General features: G+C 33.2%; 3 protein-coding genes across 4 annotated transcripts; 1 reads left to right on the top strand and 2 right to left on the bottom strand.

Annotated features, from left to right (window-relative positions):
- Positions 1–1,577: 1,577 nt before the first annotated feature.
- LOC130813018 (adenylylsulfatase HINT3-like) lies at positions 1,578–11,538 on the bottom strand. 2 transcript variants are annotated; one of them, XM_057678696.1, is made up of 7 exons: positions 11,107–11,536; positions 10,009–10,064; positions 9,847–9,904; positions 5,904–5,970; positions 3,102–3,157; positions 2,004–2,057; positions 1,578–1,911 (listed from the first exon to the last, which is right to left on the bottom strand). In XM_057678696.1, the coding sequence occupies exons 1-7, from the start codon at positions 11,278–11,280 to the stop codon at positions 1,774–1,776; spliced, it is 603 nt and encodes a 200-aa protein (XP_057534679.1). In that variant the 5' UTR covers positions 11,281–11,536; the 3' UTR covers positions 1,578–1,773. The 2 variants fall into 2 exon arrangements, with proteins under 2 accessions (XP_057534679.1, XP_057534680.1); XM_057678697.1 differs by lacking the exon at positions 2,004–2,057 and having other exon boundaries at positions 11,107–11,538.
- A 2,874-nt stretch (positions 11,539–14,412) lies between these two features.
- Positions 14,413–19,672, bottom strand: LOC130813609 (protein MAINTENANCE OF MERISTEMS-like). Its single transcript, XM_057679444.1, has 4 exons — positions 19,601–19,672; positions 15,505–15,621; positions 14,545–14,916; positions 14,413–14,466 (listed from the first exon to the last, which is right to left on the bottom strand). Exons 1-4 carry the CDS (start codon positions 19,670–19,672, stop codon positions 14,413–14,415), a joined length of 615 nt encoding a protein of 204 aa, XP_057535427.1.
- On the top strand, positions 19,433–21,579 carry LOC130813017 (serine/threonine-protein kinase OXI1-like). The gene is made up of 2 exons (XM_057678695.1): positions 19,433–20,201; positions 20,288–21,579. The coding sequence occupies exons 1-2, from the start codon at positions 19,816–19,818 to the stop codon at positions 21,264–21,266; spliced, it is 1,365 nt and encodes a 454-aa protein (XP_057534678.1). The 5' UTR covers positions 19,433–19,815; the 3' UTR covers positions 21,267–21,579.
- Positions 21,580–22,887: the final 1,308 nt, after the last annotated feature.

Below are 22,887 nucleotides of genomic sequence, written 5' to 3'. Positions count from 1 at the left end.
ATTTTAGATAGTTAATATCTAAATCTATTAAATAGTAAAAAGTGTGGATCATAGTAAGCATTAATTAAAAATATACTTCTTCATAAAGTTATTGAAAAATCTGAGATCACGAACATTAAAAAATATTAGAAATAAAATTAGTGAAAAACATGTGGAACCCATACCTTCATAAGCATCATAAAAATATTAAAATAAAATTAGTGAAAATAACTAATAAAAAATATTAGAATAGTGTTCAATAAACCCAATATTTGTTTCAACTACATTATTTCGTATAAACAAGAAATGAACTATATCATAAAAAATATTTGTTTTAACCCAAAAAATGACATATATTTGTCCCAAGTTTTTCTACCAATTAGTAAGAAATTATACAGTTTGTTTGGATGTTATTAGATTCATCTTATAATACAATTTTTAAATATATACCGTTTTATAATTTTTACATGTACGTAATAATTATATTAATAGTTTAAATATTACATTGGTTGTGTGAAAATCAGAATATTGGAGTACATTTAAATAGGACCAAAAACAAAAATCTTAATTAGAACAACAAAGGTATTCTCAATGACAAATCAGCATCTTGTTTCCATAATTATTACTTAATGTCATAATAAATATAAATATGTTTTTCACCACAAAAAATATATATTCAAAGTTTTGAATTAAGTGAAAAATGAGTTCCAAATTCCTGATTTCCATAAAGATTGTTTGAACGATTACGGTTTGTTAAATCACTCCCAATCTTGGCTTTCCAATTCCCAAAAGATCGTCTAAATTGAGTAATTTAGAACGACTAACCTATATTTAATGGAGTACTCTTCTTTATTAATTGAGATATTCAATAGTCAACAATAACTTCTCAATTTGGTACATGTTTTCCAAAAAATAAGTTTCTGAAATACTTTCTAATAAAGTATTAAAACATCTTTTTTGATGTGAAAGTGTTCAAATATTATTGTCATGATTGTTTTGGATTTTAAAAATAAGTAAATGATAAATTTAATTATAAAATTTTATAAAATATCATAATAGAATGAATTCAGGCAGAATATAGTTTACGAATTGCGATTTATATTGCAAGTCGCAATCCAGTTTTGAGTGAAATCCACAACATACAACTCTAATTGTGTGGTGCGACTGCGAGCTTCTGCCCTTTGCCTTTTGGAATTTTGCACATAATCTTTAATCAATCGCCTAATTTCTTCACAATCAAGGAGATTTGATGGCTCTTTGATCCCTTTGATAATCCTTATTTTAAGTTGGTTTTATTTTGAGAGTTTCATTGTCAAACATATTATTGTTGTTTACTTGAATCCCCAATTGGCGGTTATGAATGTGTTTGAATTCTTCCTTTAGATGTTAAGAATGACTTAAAAAAGGTCATTCTAGCTCAACAAATTTACACCGATTAACATCAAATTTAAGCTAAATTCTCAACCATTATCTTTTCTTATTTTTCATCTAAATTTATGTGAGGCGTTAAGTTTATACCTTTACTCACTGACTACACACATTAAGGTAGATAAATGCGTTAACCTTGAAAAAGTATCGGTGGTATTTTGTATCTCTGATACATCAAAAAAACTTTCTTAATATAGTAAATTTCTCTCACATCGAGTTTTGTCCTGAACAAATATAGCCTCTTAACATCAAATTCATTGATCTTAAAGTCCCCCTCCCCCTTTTTGACACAACATTGGATATTTTATTTTCTACATTCTTTTAAGGTATTTCAACCATTAATGTACAAATATTACATTTAAAGGATCAATCTCTTGAAATCCCAGACAAATCTGATCCATCATTCTTGCTTCCTTCCATTCTATTAGCAACTAAAATCTGTTCTTGAATGCTTTCAACAAGATGAAGTGCTTGATCCAATTTCAATGATAGTCGCTTCAAGCTCTGCATATTATTTACCAATCTACGTGTTAGTGTTTCCCAGGATAGCGATCATGGCCATGGGGGATGAAATAATCACAGAGAAAGACGCATACCTCGGAAGCCCATAAACAGTCATTTTCCTTCCGGGGAATGATATGGATGTGTGTCTTTGATAGATAAAACGAGACAAATAGCCACCATTAGTTATTAGATCAGCATGCCTAATGTAAATCACTAACGGGTTCATGACGTGAACATCTTTGGACGTGTTTGGCGTAGTAGTTTGAGTTGTTATTTGTTAGTGGTTTAGTCATGTTAAAACACTATTTCATAAAAAATATTTTCAGAATGTTATAAATTGTAGTGTTCTAAATCAAAAGTAGAGGGTTAAGATTTTTACTAGATTTCTCTCAACAACCGCTACTTTTACCGAACAATATACACAACTAAGTATCTAATAACAATAATTGTACATTTACATTTACAGTGATCCACATGTACATCTACTTAGACAGCTGACGACTACGACCAGCAAATCTATGCCGTTAATATGTTTGGTACTCGATTTCAGCTACTATTCTTTTCAAGAAAACCAGTTTCCTATTTTCCTTCAGACAAGATTTGAGTAGTCATTCTCAAATACTCAACTTTAACCACTTTAAAAACAATGATGAAATTTAATCCAAATCCAAATTTGAAAAATTTTACCAAACAATAAATTTAAGCCAATTCCAAATTTCCAAATAAAATCATCGTTTCCAAATATGACATCAACTAATTTATAAAGAAGTGAATTTTGTCAAGATGAAAAAAGTTCTACAGAGGGTGGAATATGTTTCCCTTCCATAATCAAAAAAATGCCACGATCCACATTATTCTCCATTCCCCTTTTAATCATGTTCCTCTGCTCCTATAAATCCCTTCCTCTAACTTTCCCCGTTTCATGCGTTCCAACTTTTCTATCAAAGGACCAATGTTTAATTGGAAACAACCTCTTTGTTAGTGTTATTACTAACAAGGGATTGAATCCATTGAAATTAAAATTTAGTTTAGATATGTTTTCCTATAAACCGAAACACAAATCTGAAAACATAAAATTTCTTGAGATTAAGCTTTCATATTTCGCTAAGCAGAGGTGGTTGAGTTTATAAAAATCCAATTACTTATACTCCAAAAAGAAGGGGAAAGAAGATTGACAGCATTTTACTCACATGAAATATAACTTGACCAGCAGCAGCACCGTTGTTGACCAATAGATTGAACGAATCTGCAAGATTAGGATTCATTTTTTGTAAATTTCAAATCGATAGTTTCATTTTTAATTGTCGGTAGAAACAAATATCATAATGTCCACAAAGCACAACCATCTATATTTTACCAAAATGATGAATATACAACACTCGTTCATTCATCGGATGCAAAAGTGCACATATGCTCTTTTTAGGACGTGTTCACGAAATTAAAGTCCGGCAGATGCCATCTCTTATTGAGAAAAGGTATATTATGAAGAAAGAAGTGACCGGATACTCGTACTGTACCACTGTATTGATGGAGGAGTGTTTTTGCAAACAAGAATATTTAAGCAGATAGAAGTGAAACCAACCAGAAAGTATGACTGTATGAGCATACCGATATGGAGTATCCGCTTGCGGCAAGAGATGAAAAATCTTGTAATATCTTAGGTACCTCACAAGGTGAAGTTCATCACTATGAGCATCTAATAACATTCACTCATACCCTCTGTCCTTTAAAGAATACATCTACCATATATAGATGTCATAAATTGAAGTCTACACACTTTTCCAGTATGTTTTTCTTTTCCATTTTTCTCTTAAATTGGGACTCGGATTGGACTCGCCAAAATCCAAGTCTGCACCCCCTCCTCTGGATTCAAATTATTTTGTTTTCACGATCCTAATAGGATCTCCACGACTCTGCCCCCATTTGGATAATCTGGGACTTGGGTTCGCCCCTCAGATAACATCAGATCAGACTCAGGACGGATTCGAATTAAATTATCACTGAAAGATAATTCGTAAAAGAGTTTTCATACTATTTTACTTGATTTCTACAAGTTAAGTTTAATTATCTTATTAAAATGCAATCCGGATGTAACAGTCATAATTGCATTCGGATTGGATCTTACATAAGAACCAAATTGTCATAATTAGTATTTTCATTATTTCCAGAGTCAGACCAGATATCATTTGTGGGACTAGGGCCAAATTCAGACTTAATTGTCATCCCTATTCCACTTTTTCACTTCACTTTTCCTGTTCTGAAAGGCCAAAAATTACTGTACTTCTCCAAGTGGAAAAAGGAGTAGAATGAAAGCTTGGGAGTTGCAATGATTTTACCAACACAACTTAAACTATTACTTTAGTTGGTGCTTGTTTCTTACCATGAGTTGTTAATTTATTTCCAGAATTTGCATCCTCGGCAGCAGAATACAAAGAGATGAAGCTGCATTCAAATTCCTAAGGTGAAGGGATAAGTAACTTTATCCAATAATATTATCTGATTCAGCTAAATTTCAATCCATGATAACTGATAAGGTTACACGTGAATGTAATAGCGTTTGATTCTCCAACACTTCCACAAGAAATTACCTTTAGATAAGTGTGGATGAGGTACAAGTCTCAAGTCCTGGCTGTGAGAAGTTGAGAACCTTTATCAGTAGTTGGGCTCTCCCAATATTGGGACACAAGACAGCTATAACTCTTACATTGAATCTGAGATGGATCAGGAACTTTTTAATATGGATTACAGAAGGAATCTGATTCTCAAGTAGTTGAGTAACTATCCCTATTGGAGTAAAATTGAACTCAGAACTGTCCCCATCTACTCATACAACAACAAATAAGTGCCAACGTCATTCTCATATTCAGACTCGGAGTCATCTGCATGAACATAAATTATCTCTTACGTCCATAGAAATTATCTTACTCCATTTGTCTTAGTTTAGAGCTATATAGCTCCAACAAGTCCAGTTACTCAAAATTAGTTTTCAGTTCGGCTACTCAAATCATCTCTAGCTGCCCTAACTCCTAAGAAAGACCCCGTAATCCGGCTCTCTACATCCCTTATCAATACAACTTTTGGTAGTCGTCACACATGCCCAAACCACTAAAGTCAATTCCCCCTAATCTAATCTGCGTAGCTTCCTCTGAATTTTATCTCTTAACGTACGCCTACATCCATCCAGCATACGCATCTTGATAACTTTTATCATTTGACTATGATCCTTCCTAAATACCCAACATTCTAACCATATAATAATGTTGATAGAATGATGGTTCTACAGAATTTTTTCTTTAATCTTAGAGCAACTCTAGCTACAGAATAATAAGATGTATTAATATATTAAATCTAGTTGGAAGTTTAGGAGTCCTGGAGTTTGGAAAGTTAGAAATATTGCTTGATTCTAGGTGCTAATATTGGAGTTATGCGTTGTATTTTATATATCTGTTAATAGTAAATAGTATACAGCAAGCTATTTTCTCATACACATTGTTCCTCCACATCACAGTATCAAGTGCACTCTTAATTAAAAATATCTTTTCTTTCTGTGAGTGTGTAATCCAAGATGCGTTCTTGAAGTTTTTCTGGTGTCCACTCTCGTTACGGCGATATTGTGTGCTATGGATGAGGATGATAAGACTTCGCCCTTGTTTTATTTTTATTGATATGCAGTCCCATCTTGTTAAAAGGAAACTATTATGATGAGTGTCTGTGAAGTATAAGTTTTGGTTTCTTTTTATGCTGATGATAAGATGCGTCTGTGATTTAAAAGTTTTTGTTTCTTTTTAGGCTTTTACTATGTAATTTTCTATCCATCAACCAAATGCACAAGCATTTGCAAACATCCAAATCACTGAATTAAATAATTTCACTTGTATCAAAGAGCATACGGAACTACAACTTGTGAACCAAGAAAGAAAAACGAGTAAAAATGATTTAACAAAGTTAGCACAACCACTACTAAAAACTAAGAAAGCGCCATGAGGACTTACCACTGCCTGTTGCTTTCATAATTGCATTGCTTATGAAGGGTACTTTCGAACACATGGCCGCTATCACCTGTGGCACAATCAACCCAGATAATGAGCAATACAAACCATCAAAAATGGGTTTCAGCATATATTCACCATCATTCTAAAGAATTATCAGAAAACTACAAATAATATCTGCAGGAAGTTCTTATGGCATGGTGGCAAGACTAAGGAGTCTCCTGGTGGCTGGTACCATCAGTCGGGATAGAATCTGCACTCCTAAAAAGGTTATAGCCTGAAGGTCTTGGTGTTAGGAATTTGGAATCATGAAATCAAGCAGTGGTTGGTAAATGTGTTCCTCATGGTGCTGACTGCTGAGGATAAAGAGTCTTCATGGATCAACTGGATCCAACTATCTAAGAGAGGTATGTGAAAAGAAACTCTTGGTGGGATTACAATCCAAAACAAACTGCAAGCTGGTCCCTTTAACAAATCTGTCTTGTTAAGGATAGGTTGAAAGCTCTGCGTATCAGTTTTTCCCTAGGAAGCTACTCAGTCAAAAATCCATACAAGCTGATGAATGATGAAGGCTATCAGGTTGATTGGGATAAGAGTGTATAGAACAGAATGTCTATCCCTAAGCACATATTCGCTCTTTGATTGGCAATTGAGTACAATACTGAAGACAAAAGAGAGACTGACAACATGGGGAGTTGTATCAGATGCCTCCTGATCTATCTGCTCTATACACACAGAGCAAAAATGCGCTGACGGTCGCGATCGAGGTAACGACACAATGATGTGGTAATGGGAGTGATGCAGTTACCGTAACCCCAAATACCGGACAAAAGGATGATATTCCTTGATACGGCCCGAAACACAGTTTTTTACACCCTTTATAACGCAGGGAAACAATTGGTTCGTTTTTTTGAAACCCTTTAAAAGGTGATGCAATACGATGCAGGCTTGTTTTTGCACTATAATGCACACTGAATCCATGGAACATCTTTCTTTCTAGTGTTCCTTAGTTATGCTAGCAGGAAGAGTATCCTGAATTAGTTAAGGAAACCTTATTTCAATGACTAATTTAGGGTCGGTTAGAAGGTGCACACAAGCTAGGGTGCATAGTGTTAAGAGGGATGTAATCATCACTGTCGTTTCAAGTTTGATTTATTGGATTTTGGTGAACAGGAACAATTCTATTTGGAATGGAAAAGTTTACAGCATAGATCACACTGTCATAATGATCAAGATGAAAACTAACACTCGTGCTATTTTTTCTATGAATTAAGAGGACAGCTTTTGCAAGGAGTGAGTGATAGGATGAAATCAATGAATCAAGAAGACAGCATTTGCATCGATGGAGTCGACAATGGAAGATATATTGTAAAAATGAAAGGAAGTAGTAAAAGTTGACATGGGAGAAAAGAAAAATAAGAGACCCACAAATCACAAGATCGCCAACAACATTTTGTACACTTTTTTTATTACAAAACGGCCAAAGATGTTATCATGCAAACACGACCAAAACAAAGGCTGATTCCCCACAAAAAATGTAAGTAGTAAGTACTCCATTTGTCCCTTTCAGTTAGTCCAAACATACATATAGATTCTGAAAAACTTGAGGCAATCTTAAAAGGAAGGAATAAGTAAATTTATAAAACGGTCATTCACAGAATTTGACCCTTCAAGAACCTTCATGAAAACTTTCCATAAACAACAATTTCAATGCATATCTAATTAGTTGATCACAGCACTAGAGTGAAGTTGAACCATCGGTTGAAGTGAAACAGAATGGCTAGTAATTGGTAAACATAGGCCATATCATTAAAACCTATGTTCCCTAACATCCCTAGGATAAGATGTAAATCCGATAGATATGGAGACTAAAACTTTTGAGGAACTCCACACAATCAAAAAAATGTATATCTAAAAATACCAACTTTCAGATGTCACTTAGTAAAAGCACATTTTAAAGTTAATTATATGAGCGAAATCTACGAGTTACTTTAGAAGTTGGATCGATAAATAAAGTTCCTTAAATGGTTACAGCGCACATTAACTCTTTCAGGCAGTTCCTAACCAGACATATTATATTAGTAGGATTTCCATACTTGGAACTATCACATCAACGAATTGCAAATAGACAAGCTATTATCAAAGACTACATTTAGGAAATGACAGTAATAATGTAGTATACAGTATTATCTGGGTATTCCATAAGCTTTTAGCAATTGATGAACAAAACCTTAGTCCAACTAGAGCATTGATGATTTGTAACTAGATAACCTTCTATCAAAGCCTATATTCAAGGAACACATGCCTTACACAGCACTATCTCAGTTTCCACATACAACCATAACAATGACCAAGCGTGTCCTGAATACAACTTGAGCATTAATGAAGTGCAAATTGACAAACTAATCTTAATGGCTAAATTCAAGGGACACATATCAATTTTTAGCATTAGCTAAGTTATGCTGCATGGGCTAAGTATTGTTTAATAGCAGCATCTGTCCAACTGGGCATTAATGAACTGCAAAAAGACAAGCTCCTTTCAGCGACTAGAATTTAAGGAATGAATATCATCTATCTCCATAGGTTGCTGGTCCTGTCACGAGTTTATTTGTGGGACCACAAAACTAGTTCAGAATTGGTCAAAGAATAGGGAATCAATTTTTTAACTGGTTGAGTGAACCAACCATCAGATTAGATTACAAGAAGTCAGCGAGGTGAAACCAAAAATAGTAGAGACTAGGGAGGAAGCTTGACATTAACTTCGTCTGTCCACATACTATCACCATAAAATCAGTATACTAACTATAAACAAAAATTACCCATTCTCAAATCTCAACAAACTTTGACATGGATACTTCATGGATTTAATATAAACTAGAAAGAGGAACCAGCAGACTAACAGGTGGTGTTCTACACCAGCTCTCAGGAAGCAGCTAGCAGTCAGATCTTTTACCCAACCCATCAACAGGGAAAGAGCATGCCAGAGGTGGAATGGAATAAAATTTAACTTACATCATTGGCGGAACTTAGTTGGGGAGGGTAGAGGCTTTGCCCCTCCAAGATTTTCGGCAATTTTTATATAATATACAACGGTCATTTTATATTTTTTATAATTTTAGCCCAAAAAATAAAAGTAATACAATTAAAGGAAGAGAATAATTGAACAAAATTAAAAATAATCTTATAAATAATACTGAATTATCAAATTAGGATTGAAATTATCATTTAACAACTGGAAAAATCAAAAAAGAAAAAAGCGATTGGAAGAAATCAACAAAATAAAAATTTAAGCTTACCATCCACAATTGAAGGATAAAGGTTTGTTTTATATTTTTAATTGAATTTTCTTACCGTTATTTAATAATTAGTTTGAATAAGTGACTACTTGAATCACTGAAAACCCATACAATAAAACAATCAATTATGAAGATAGTAAAGACAAGACTTCGTAACAAAATGGGCGACGATTTTCTTGCTAATAGTTTAGTAATATATATTTAGAGACAAATAGCAAAGACATATATGTCAATGAGATTATAGATAATTTAAAGTGCTAAAGAGTGTTCGAGCTTTATTTTGATTCAAAATTTAAGTTATAATTTTTGGATGTATTGATTGGCTATATATTAATGTCATTCAATTTTTTTGTTAACTCCGCCCGCCCCCCCCCCCCCCCCCTCCCCCTAAAATTTTGTTCGAATTTCACCACTGACTTACATTACATCTAAGCAATATTAATACAAATTTATGACTATTAAAAACAATGAGATGGTGCACATTCACACAATAAACTTTCGTATGACATTAATCCATCACCATGTATTATTTGGCATATACACACCAAATTTCAAGCAGCAGTTTTCTTGTCCAGTTTTGACACCGAGGTAACATCAATCAATTGCAAGGCCAAAGAGTAAAATTGATCGTTTTCATAAGGGCTACTTACAGATGGAGGAGTTGCATCCAAGGAACAACAATGACGTTTTGGAATGATAAGAGAGTGCCTGCAAATCAAACATGAAGGTTTAATTGCAGAATGATCACAAATTACTCTTTGGTAGATAACTGTTTCACCAAATGTAAGCACTAGATGCTGATGGTACCTTACCCACGACTGAGCGGATTTGTATCCAAAATGCAAATGCACATATCATCTTCGTAAAGCTACAAAAACAAGCATCACATGAACAATGAGCTGGCTGTACAAATGAAGATAACAAGCTCCAAAACAATAATTTACAAATCAGTGCAATCACATGTCACCTATAGAGGGTCTTCAGAGTTCTAAATGAGGACGACAAAATCGCCAAGTACAGCTCAGTCACAATTAAGTTTAACAATATAGAAGAGGTACAGTACAAGACAATGCTTCCTAAATTCCCTCTGTTTAAACAATTGTATCAATCATTTAGAAGTCAAAATCATCTCACTAGACTGATATTCTAATCAGATCACTAAGAACAGCTTATTCATGGTTAACAATTGATCTGATAATTTAAAGGAAAATATGGTAAAGTAATGACATTTAAGAACTGCATTTTAGTCCGTCTCTCTACACATCATCATACCCGGCATATTTCACTCATAACACTAGCTATGATCACGTCCGGGGAGAGATGGAAGACTGTAGACCATAACCATATGCCTCTCTGCACCCCACCAATAAACACAGTCACAAGTCAAGACACATGTCACAGACACATGAAGTACACTTCAAATTTTATATCTAATTCAGAACATTATTACATCCAATCTTTCTATATGCACCCAAGAAATCAATTATAATATCAACCCATCATAAATTGTAGACTGCATATAACACCTACAAAATACGGTCACCAATTATGAAGTATCCACTTTCCGGCACCATTCTGACTATCATGTGCACCAGAATTAGAAATAATGGCACATACACCAACTCCAGCAAAATACAAGCATGCCTAATAATTAACACCAGTCTTTATTTTATTCCATTAATTCACTACGTCAAAAAAAATTAATGCCCAACAATAAAACATCAAATTTCAAGTGTGTAACAGTAAACACTAAACACAATAGTAAATAGGAAAGTAACAGGAGTAATGATAACCAGTCAGACACCAACCCGACCCGACAAGTACCCATCATCCAGCATTGCATAATAAAACAAACCAAATAACATATCATCTAAAAAAGAGTAATTAAAAAGAAAGGTGGGAAAATGTACCTTAAAAGCAGGGGAATTCCCCTGAATAATCTGGCAAAAAACGCAATCCAAATTAGAAGTGTTAGATGAGCAATTGGAAGTAGATACGATGTGGGTATTGTGGGAATTGATGGGAGAAGGACAAAAATGGGCGGATAACACAGCTATACGTCGTCGTTTAGCTTCGAAATCCATATCGAGTTTCGCATTTAGTATTCTGCGGTTCAGGTGAAGGTGAAGGTGAAGGATGAAGAAAAGAAAAAGAAAGTGAGACAAATTGGGAAGATTATAGTATGTGGCTTGCAGATTGTACAGTCTTAGCTATCTATCTATCCACTTGAATTGAATGAACAGGGAATTGGGAATAGGGATGTTGGGATGAGATTGGCCACTGATTTCCGTCAAACTGTGTCCCCTTTCTAACAACTACGCGCTGGTTTTTTGACAATGACCACAAATCACCGGAAAACAAAATTATAAAAGGGAGTTGCTAGCCGCCCCTTTTCATTTTTTCGCCACCCCCTCCAAAATTACTTAATTGCCGCTGGATTTAAAAGAATTACAAAAATGCTATTGGAGTTAAAAAATAATTAATAAATGTAAATCACGCTTAATAAATGTAAATCACGCTTAATAACACTATTAAGAATTTAATGAGGATGATTTGTCTATATATATCGAACTCTGAGATGCGTTTGAAATACGAATTGAAACACGGTACTATCTCACTAAAAACTGGTACTATCTCTCTAAAAAGTGTTAAAGAAGTTGTAAGGCGTAGTTGGTTGAATATGGCTAACGAAAGCGACTATGAGTCGGATGCGGTACGTAAAATTGCCGTTCGAAGAAAAAAAAAAAAAAAAAAAAAACAAGTCGCACAAATCTGGGCGACTGAACCATGGTCAAGTCGCACAAATCTGGGCGACTGCTATATATATATATATATTTTTTTTTTTTAAATTTACGTATTAATGTATTTTTAAATTATTATTATAATTATTGTTAGTATTATTATTGTTGTTGTCATTATTTTAATTTTTATTGTTGATATTTTTATTTTTTAAATTTTTTAATATTTTAATTTACGTAATTTATTTATTTATTATTGTTATAATTATTATTATTATTGTTGTATTTGTTGTTATTATTATTATTATTATTTTTATTATTATTATTGTTATAACTATTATTTATTTATTTATTTATTATTGTTATAATTATTTATTTATTTATTATTGTTATAACTATTATTATTATTGTTATTATTTTTCTTGTCATTATTTATTTATTTTAAATGTTTTTAAATTTTTTTTGTTAACGTAATGTTTTTATTATTATTAAAATTATTATTGTTATTGTCATTATTAATTTGATTTATCGTTATCTATTTATTTATTAATATTATAATTATTATAAATATTATTATTATTATTATTATTATTATTATTATTGTTGTTGTTGTTGTTGTTATTATTAATCCAAATATTATTATTGTAGTCATTAATGTACTTAATTTATATCATTTCAAATGTGCAGGAGTTTGAAAATTTTGGAGACAACGTAGACTACTCCGGTCGCTTTGTTACGGATAGGGAATTTATCTACATAGATGAGTTACATAGTTGGGCCGATGCGATAGCAATTACAATCGGTTTTCTATTTACACGTGCTTCTTATAAAAAGAAAGAAGGACGTTCCAGAGTTAGTTGTTATTTAAGATGTCACCGCTATGGTAAACTTAGGGGTGATGTAGATAATGTAGATAATGCTGCCCGACCTGGTTCTAAAAGTAGGAGTTGTGGGTGTAAATTTATGATTGTAGGAAGTAGTCGTAAACCAGGAGAAAGACCTTGGACGGTAAGGGTGTGTCCTGGTGAAAAGGGAAAACATAACCACACGTTCTTGGTGTACAGAGATGGTCATGTAAGGGCGAGGATTAATGTAGATATTCGGGAGCACATACGACAGCTTAGTGCAACCGGAATGCAACCGGCCTTTATTATGAATTCTATTAGAGATAATTTTCTTGGTTTTTATGCTAGTATGAATCAGATATATAATATTAGGCAATCAATAAGGAGAGATGAAATGGAGGGCAGGACTCCCCTTCAACACTGTCTTCATATGGCCACAGAACATAATTATGTGGTCTGGACAGAGTTGGATAATGACGGGCACTTGAGCAGACTTTTAATTGCAAATCCTACTTCAATCCAAATGATACGTACGTGGCCGTATGTTGTGCTGATAGATACAACGTACAAAACGAACAAATCAAAGTGGCCACTATGTGAAGTCATCGGAATGACGCCAACAAATCACAACTTCTTGGTTGCGTTTTGTTTGATGCGAGATGAGGCGGCTGTGTCGTACTCGTGGGTGCTGCAGGGATTGAGAGATATTTTCGGCAGTGCTCAGACTCCTAGCGTCATTGTAACCGATCGTGACGAAGGTTTATCTGCAGCTATTCGTGACGTCTTCCCAGGTAAAAACGCTATGTGAGTTCATTATTGTGGTTATATCTATTGATAATGTCTTAATTACGTTCACTGTTTTGTTTAATGTAGATGTACGTCATTTTTTATGCACCTGGCATATTGGCAACGATGTTGAGAACATGGTGGACAAGTTGTGCGGCGGCAAGAAAAATCAACAAGGGCAGTTATTTAGGAAAAGTAGATGGAACCCCTTGGTTGAAAGTGCTACAATCCGGGAATATGAAAAGAGATGGGAAGGGATCGTCAGTACGTGGTCGGTTAGGAACCGAAGGGTCGTTCGGTATTTGACTGGAACATGGATTCCACTTAGAGAGAAATTTGTGCGTGCGTGGACGAATGATGGTTTACACTTTGGTAACCATACTACCAGCAGAGTGGAAAGCCAACACTCGTCTTTTAAGTATTACCTTGGAAGCGGTAATAGCTCATTCGATACCCTTTTCAAAAGGGCGCACGCACAGATCACAAATCAACAAGCTAAAATCCGACAATCGCTACAGGAATCCATGACTTCTGTACCAAGAATGCTACGACAGTATTTCTTTAGACCTCTATATCGCCACGTGTCTCTCTATGCCTTGGAGCAGATCCAGAATGAGTTTAACCGCATGTTAGAACTGGGTGATTTTGCATTGAACAAATGCGGTTGTGTACTTCTAAAAACCCATGGATTGCCGTGTGCATGTTATTTACAAATAAAAATTGGATCACATGGTGCTTTGTACTTGGATGACATTCATGAATTCTGGAGTACTTTGAGGTACACAGAGGTAGGAGACGAACCCAATGAAGAAGTACGAAACGCGAACGCCAACGACAAAGAGTACTTTCAATCTCTGGTCGATGAAGTCCTTAAACCACAATTGTAGGGAGTCCATTCAACCTGCTTACAGGCCAAGTTAAAAAACATATTTCCTACAGATAAAAAACAACATGCATGACAAAATGTAATGTAAAATACCTGAGTCTCTGTCATTGAGTCCAGAACCTTGCGGAATGATATCAACCTGTCCAGCTCACGACCTACTTTCTTCGGCGTCCACATCTCCGCCCTAGTCGTGTTTGGCACATCATCTCGGCGAGGATGAGGGCGGAAAGCGGGGAAGTACTCATAGATCCATGTCTGGAGCAATGTGAGGCATCCAGCAATGGTCTTGCAACCAGCCCTAGATGCCATTCCGAGCTGCCTGTACAAGAACGCCAAAGTCACCGCACCCCAAGCCACGTCCTGTTCATCGTCGTTGACGACAACTATCGGGTGAGGTCGCATGCCAGTCCTGGTCTTATCCGCCAACAAGGTAGAGCCAATGACAGCCATGTAGTACGTTGTGGTCTGGGTATCCAAGGCATGCGACCTATGACACAGCCGCATCAGTTCAGCAACGCTTATGCATCCGCTGGTGAATGAACCTTTACGTCGAAGCTCAGACAGAGGCTCGCCGACCAGATTGGTGATACCAACCTCCCACTCCGCCTCCGAAGGCTCAGCCGGCAGAGAACCATCAATAGAAATGCCCAATATGCGTTGCACGTCGTGCAACATAATCGTCATCTCTCCCCAGGGCATGTGAAAGGTGTTCGTATCCGGCTGCCACCTCTCGACGAACGCCGAAATCAAAGCAGAGTCGATGTGCTGGTGCATAATGACCGGTAGTCGACCGAGGGAAGTGGAAGGTAGAAAATCGACTAGCTCAACGGACAAATCCCTCAATCCGATGATGGACTCCACCGGTCTCTTCCTAATACGGCACTCCAGAATCGGAGGCGTACGCTCGGAGCCGTCATAAATAAGTTTAGCTATGTGCCCGCCATAGCTAGGGATCAGTCGCGTATCTGTCGGCCCCCCGGGCTGGGGTGATGTCACTAACCAGTCTGTGTTAGTGGACTGTGAGGGCCTGCCCCGTGGCGGCTCATTATCGACAAAACTTCCTCCTGCACGCTCAGATGCGGCGGAAGAACTAGGGCCGCCACGGGCAAATCTGCCTTCGGGGCCACGAACTATAGTCCAGTCCAATGGGGCAGGCTCAGGACCTTGGAACTGAACATCATCAGCATCATTATCATCATCACTATAAACCCCCCAACTACTCTGGAGGCTATCAGCCTGGTCATCAAAATGAATACACACTTGGTTCAACGTACTCGACCTTTGGGCCTCACTGTGTCTGGCCGCCTCTTCCTGCCTAGCCCTCCTAGCAGAACCCGTGACCCCTCTCTCATGCGGGTCCCCTCTAAGTAAGGTAGGCCTAGAACTATTACCTCTCAACAATTGCCTAAAAAAACCCTTTCCTTTTCCTTGATTACCAGCCATTTTCTACAATTTTTTACGGTTTCATTCAATATTATAAATAATAATATTTCTAAATACATAATAATCATAAATAAAATATGGAAAAAAATAACAAAAAAAAAAACAAAAAATTATTAACATTTAATTAAAAAAAATATATACAAAACATAAACATATATTTAATAATAAATAAAAATAACAATAACAATAATAATAATAAAATTAATAATAACAACATTAACATATATTTAATAATACAAAATTAACAATCACAATAATAATAATAATATTAATAATAATAACATTAACATATATTTAATATTAACAAAAATAACAATACAATAATAATAATAATTAAATTAATAATAATAAATTTAATAAAATACATACGGAAAAAATAAAAAAAAATAAAAAAAAAATTATAGGAGTCGCCCAGATCTGGGCGACTCCTTTAATTTTTTTTATTTTTTTTTCGTGATTAAATTTAATTACAAATAACTTAATTTATTAATAAAAATCAGGTTTTTTTTTAAAATTTCAAACTTTAAATATATTTTTCCTAAATATAAGGAAAAAATTAAAAAACAAAAATTTTTATATATACAAAACATAAACATTTATTTAATAATAAATAAAAATAAAAAAAAAAAATTATAGGAGTCGCCCAGATCTGGGCGGCTCGACCCCGGTTCAGTCGCCTAAAATTAGGCGACTGAACCGGGGTCCAGTCGCCCAGATCTGGGCGACTCCTATAATTTTTTTTTTTTTTTTCGTGATTAAATTTAATTACAAATAACTTACGTCGATTGATAAATTCCGGATTGAACTTAATTTTTGCTCCCAAATTTTGCTTTTGTATGTTGGTTTTTAGTTGTAGTGAGAGTATTTTTAGTGTGATTGTGGTTTATATAGAAAATTTTAGCTTTAATGGCATAATTGTAATTTTTTCAAAAACCAAGGGCAATATGGTAATTTACTAGGGGGGTGGCGAAAAAATGAAAAGGGTGGCGAATTATAAGGATTGGGTTATAAAATTAGTAATCACTACTAATTAATCATAAATAAAACCAATTTAGGGTTTATTTGCTTAAAATAATATTAATTTTTATTTACCTTTTGTGTTTTTATCTTCTTGCTTATAGTGGTTCTACTTATTCTTTCTCGAGCCGGGAGACTTCTTTGGCCGCGCTCTCTTTTATGGGTATGAGTTGTCGCCGTCCATCCCTCCCCGGACCCTACCCATAGTTTTTCTATGAGCGGGATACACTGGGTAGGATAATGATGATGATGTTTAACAAAAAAAAATAAAGGTAAATTAATAATTAAACAAAAGATGGTATTATTCTAAAAACACACACTCCTAATTCATGATTAATCAAAAATTGGTATCATTATAGAAAAATCAATAAAAAATTTTATTATTCACAGTAATTTTTCAATCAATTATTTCAAATTATTATATAACGTTGATTAAATAAATTCACAATAACTAATAATAATGTTTCTCTATACTAGTGCCATATAAGTTTAATTTGAAGGGATAAATGATTCTTGTTTAAGTTGTTTGAGAAAGTATTGTTTTTTTAGACAAAGTTATGACATTGAATCATATCAGTAACTATTCTTTACTCGTCTTACCCTATTAACTTAAACAAAAATTAAAATTAAAATTGTGATATGTGTCCTTACAACATTCACCAACTTTTGGATACAATGTCTCATGATTCATGAAAAAGATACTCCATATCTGAGCTGGGAAGATTAGTGTAGTGTTGTAGACGATTCTTCAATTCTCTCAAAGTCATTAAAAATACATGAAAATGTTACTTTATGGTGTCAAAAGTTACCTTAAGGCTTAAACACACAAGTTGATCTATATTAAATCACTAATTTATTTATAATGTTATACTTTGATTTTTTTTTTCCATGTTAGTACTTATTTGATTAAAGATCCACTTGTACATTTTATTTAAATTACATTGATCATAACTATTCATGTAAAATGTTTTAATAGGCTTGTTAGATTATCTCTATCGCTTGAGGAAGAATTAAACCTTTGAGTTGGTGGTGAGAATCTAATTATTTTTGCTAGGATAAGCATGAAAGAAAAAGTCCTTAACTAATAAATTAATTCATGATTTTCAGTGTAAAACATATTTTTTCTTTAAGGGTGGGACCTCTGGATAAATGTGCATGATCAATATAAAAAAATTTAAAATACAATCTTAAAAATAATACTACGCACTATCCAAATATATTCCAAATCCATAAATATATTCTCAAAAGACGAGACTCTTGACGATGCAGAAAGAATACATAAGTCATTGAAGTTAAAACTCTAAATATTCATACTGCTGGACTAACAAAATAATCAGACTGTGGACTTAGTGTTTGGACTCTAATTAGTGTATTGTATCTTTTCATATAATTTTAAAATATAAAAATTGTATATTATGCACGCCTGTTTAACTTGGCGAGCGGTTATTACTTGTTCAAATATTAAATTTTAAAAATAATATTTTCCAAACTCACCTATTTTTCAAACCGAGTGAGTCTAATCTTATGGGTAGCCCACCCATGAACAACCCTATACCATATCATAATTAAATTTAGTTGAACGAAAACATAGGAGAGAAATGAAAGAACTAAAGGGGCGTAGGAAGGGAAAAGAAGGAGGGAGAACAATTATCTTACTCTATTTCTTTTAATCAGATCCATAACCTTAGTCTATCTTTTAATATCTTAAATCATTAATTTTTCTCATTCATCGATATATTGTCTTATTCTTCAATTGCAAATCACTTTATCTGTTTCATTTTGTTCGTTACATATTTTCTTACAATGTTTTCAAACATATTTCGGGTTACAATATGTATAAATGCATTTCATAGAAAATTTCAAAAAGATTATATACTATAAAATTCTAGAATCTAACAATATCTCATATACTTAAACTTTCATGTTTTAATTTCTCTCATTATGTACAAAATATTCCAAACATAACAAACAAAATAAAATAAAGAGAATAAATGAATACTATATCAAAATGACGTACTCTCTTTGTCTTTCTTAATTTGTCGTATTTTGTATTAGAGTTGTCCAACTCATGTTCCAATATTTCTCTATTTGAAAATGGACTTAACCCTTTCTTTTAATATCGTATATATATTTTTATTTTCTTATAATTGTATCCACACAATTCAATTTAATTTCGTTATTCATTTATTATTAGCTTATTACGAAATATTCACCTTTTATCTAAAAACACTGAATTTTTGTTGAAAGCTAATTCAAAGGGATGAAATAGTAGTTAAAAGTGTTTAAAAAGAAAATCAAATCGTATTTTATTTTATATTAATTAGAAAACATGTATCATTTTTATAATAAATTGTATTTGAATTTTCATGTCGCTAACCAATTTCTATCATGTTAAAAAATGTCATAAAAGCAAAGGCCATAGAATATTCTATTCAAGATCTAACATGTGGCTTGTGGAGGTCAAAATTTCAAAAATATATTATTGAAAAGGAGGCATTCTTCCTATAACCCAATACCAATACTCTTATAAATAACCCTTAGAAATACAAAAACTAAATTAGAATACATCAATTTTCAAACCTTATTATTCTCCCTCCTATACTATTTTGAGACACCCAACTTGCTTTAACATACTTCTTGACCACGCATAACGGGTCACGCTTCTAGAAAAACCCAGCACATAAATTACGTATTCCCTCACATCACCTTTCTCCCCCTTCCCCGCTCTCTTCTTCACCTTTCTCCAAGCAATTTCCCCCATTTCCTCGCGACATCTTTTTGAAAATTCCATTTCTTCCTCACCAAGGCACCATTCTTGACTATTTTTTTGCTTTTTAGACCGATATAAACCACTTATTTTACCCACAACATAAACTATCTGTCATACGTTTCAGGGGAACAACAATGAGGGAAGAAGAGCAACAATCTAATGTACCCAAATTAGGGTTAAATCAGCTTGAAGTATTTGGCCCTGTTGGAAGAGGAGCTAAGGGTGTTGTGTTTCATGTTAGAGTTTTAGATTCTGGTGAAGATTTGGCATTAAAAGTTGTCTTGAAATCTGCCATTAAAAAGAAAAATGAGGATAAAGGAAATGGGGTTGATGTACACAATAGGGTATTTTTTGAACAGCGAGTTTTGAAGGAATTTGATCATCCTCTTTTGCCTAAACTTAAAGGGGTTGTTGAAACAGAGAATATTTATGGCTATGCAATTGATTATTGCCCAGGTGGTAATCTTAATTCCTTGAGGATGAAACAAGTTGAAAAGATGTTCTCTGATGACGTTATAAGGTATATTTCTTTATTTTGTTTGGTATTTTTTGAATTTAATTGGGTTTTTTTGGGTGTTAATTCAATTTTTTTTAATTTTTTTTCAGATTCTATGGGGCTGAAATGGTGTTAGCATTGGAATATCTGCACAAACAAGGTATTGTTTACAGAGATTTGAAGCCGGACAATATGTTAATTCAAGAAAATGGGCACTTAATGTTGGTAGATTTTGATCTATCAACAAAACTCGTTCCAAAATCGCCCAAATCTCGATCGAGCTTTGAATCAATTAAGAAGTCCGAGTCAGAAAGGAAGAAAACTCAGTTACCCAGATTTTTAACCCTCTCTAAATGCACTAAATCAGCGAGTTCATCGGTATACTCAATGAAATCCAGTAAAACAGGGGACGATTCAGGAAACTCGTTCGAGTCAGACTCAGTGGGGAAATCAAACTCATTTGTTGGAACAGAAGAGTACGTGGCACCAGAGATCATCCAAGGCAACGGTCACGATTTCGCCGTGGATTGGTGGAGCTACGGCGTCGTTTTATACGAAATGCTTTACGGGAAAACGCCATTTAAGGGCACAAACAGGAAGGAAACATTTTACAGAATACTATCAAAATCACCTGAATTAGTAGGTGAAACGACGCCGTTGAGAGATTTAATCAAGAACTTGTTAGAGAAAAATCCAAAGCAGAGAATAACATTGGAAGAAATAAAGGGTCATGATTTCTTTAAGGGAATTGATTGGGATTTAATCCTACGGCTACCAAGGCCTCCCTTTATTCCAGTACAAGAAGAAAAGGGTGAGGGTGAGGCCCGTGAGGGAGTAGAAGGAATCAAAGCAATTGATGTGGAGTCTGTTGCCTATGGAATTTTTAATAAAGTAGGAAGTAAAAATAAATCAAGTGAAAATAATAAAAATGATGAGGAAAATAATAATAATAATAATAATAATAATAATAATAATAATAATAATAAAAAGAGTAGTAGTTGTAAGGTGAATGAAGAAAGCATAAAGAAAGGTGTGTGGGTAGAAGGTTTGGAGCAACCTTCTGTGTCGGACAATTTTTTGGTCTTCTAACTTCATATTCTTAGATTCTTAACCATTCTTTTGTATACTTATTAATTATATACTTATATATGTAGAAAATTCATTTTATTACTTCATTTTGATTATTTTTAAAACATCATCTTTTATTCTTTAAATTTCTATTGAATGGTCATTGCGGATAGCTTATAGTTATTGATATGAATATCCCGATTCTTATTTAAAAAGTTTTGTATGAGACAATTTTACCATGAGATAGGCCTCATAATTTAGCCTAACTTGCTAATTAATTACTTCGAAATTGTGTTTGATAACTTTGAAGTTATAAACACTCACTCTATGACTATGAGTGATAACTTTGTTATAAGTGATCACTCTAGTCTCTAAGACAATAACAAGTCAACAAGTGGTCATTCTAAAACTGTACTTTAAAACTGTAAGTGATCAAACTTTATAGTTATAAGTGATCACTTTAATACAATAAGTGTACATTATACTAGTTTAATAAAAAAGTTCTCACAATCGTGATTTTAATTTAGCACTATTTTTTTAAGAAAAAATTACTTAGAATAATCTAGTCTTATCTGATTTTCCTATAATAATTTCAAATTTTAATTACTCATTAATAATCCTAATTTTAGAGTCACTTACCCAAGAGCATTGTTGCTCAAATGATGCCCTGTTTTTATAGGTTAAGTGCTATAAAAAAAGAAAAATATAATCAAAAATCGAAAATATTCAAAAATAAAAGTTAAAATCTAAAAATAAACTTACTTGATTTTTATTTTTAATCTTTTTAAAACTGTTTAATTTTTTTATAATTTAATTTTGTATTTCCTATTTTTTAAAAAATGACTTGTTGTATAGGTAAGAGGTTACCTTGTTACACTTTTTGCAAACACCCCTTATAATTGGAATTATTTATGGTTATTCAAAAGTTATGATTATTATAAGAAAATCAAAAAATTGAATTATTTTAGGTATTTGTTTTATTGTCTCGTCATATTTTTCATTAACACTCCCTTTTCAAAAACTCTATCAATTCTAAATCTCACAAACGCATCACAAAAAGTTCTGTTTTAATTAATTTTGATTAATGTAAATGTAACATAGACATAAATTTGAAGTGTAATGCAAACCTAAATCTAGAATGTTAGATCAATTAATTTCGATTTAATTTTAAAAATAAAACAATATTATTTTTGTTTTAATTAACGTTAGACACGATTTTAAAATTTTGATCGATTAATGCTGATTATTTAATTGAAAAAAAACATTTAACTTGCAACTTGGCCTAGGCAGAGTCGCATATATTTGTGCAACATGTACATTTTTCCTTATTTTTATTAAATCAAAATTATTTCTAGGTATAATGAGATGAAATAATTAATTAAATGAGTTAAGAAAATTTAAGTTATAAAAATATATTTGTAGAATTAGTATAAATTTATGGCTTTTTTTTACCTTTATTAATCAATCAACTCCAATATATATACAAAGCTAACCCTAGAATTATCTTAACTTACGCAACTTGAATTTTAGGAAATAAAATATAAAAGATAACAACCAAAAATATTCCCACACAATATATTATTCCCAAAATATATTATACTCACAAAATATATTATTCCAATAATATTAAAAAAATTCAAAA

Source organism: Amaranthus tricolor, chromosome 5, assembly GCF_026212465.1.
Source record: "Amaranthus tricolor cultivar Red isolate AtriRed21 chromosome 5, ASM2621246v1, whole genome shotgun sequence".
Lineage (NCBI taxonomy): Eukaryota > Viridiplantae > Streptophyta > Magnoliopsida > Caryophyllales > Amaranthaceae > Amaranthus > Amaranthus tricolor.
The sequence above is the reverse complement of the archived record's forward strand: the minus strand, read 5'-3'. Positions and strand labels throughout refer to the sequence as shown.

Excerpts from the sequence above, each read along its gene's own strand:
- LOC130813018 (XM_057678696.1), bottom strand. The coding sequence starts at position 11,280 with ATGGATTTCGAAGCTAAACGACGACGTATAGCTGTGTTATCCGCCCAT. Across the intron at positions 9,905-10,008 it reads ACAAATCCGCTCAGTCGTGG|GCACTCTCTTATCATTCCAA; the intron begins GTAAGGTACCAT and ends TTTGATTTGCAG. Across the intron at positions 2,058-3,101 it reads CTGGTCAAGTTATATTTCAT|ACACACATCCATATCATTCC; the intron begins GTGAGTAAAATG and ends TATCTATCAAAG.
- LOC130813609 (XM_057679444.1), bottom strand. The coding sequence starts at position 19,672 with ATGGGGGAAATTGCTTGGAGAAAGGTGAAGAAGAGAGCGGGGAAGGGG. Across the intron at positions 15,622-19,600 it reads AAGGTGATGTGAGGGAATAC|TTCCAAGGTCCTGAGCCTGC; the intron begins GTAATTTATGTG and ends GATGATGTTCAG. Across the intron at positions 14,917-15,504 it reads AGCGTGCAGGAGGAAGTTTT|ACCACAACGTACTACATGGC; the intron begins GTCGATAATGAG and ends TTGGATACCCAG.
- LOC130813017 (XM_057678695.1), top strand. The coding sequence starts at position 19,816 with ATGAGGGAAGAAGAGCAACAATCTAATGTACCCAAATTAGGGTTAAAT. Across the intron at positions 20,202-20,287 it reads TTCTCTGATGACGTTATAAG|ATTCTATGGGGCTGAAATGG; the intron begins GTATATTTCTTT and ends ATTTTTTTTCAG.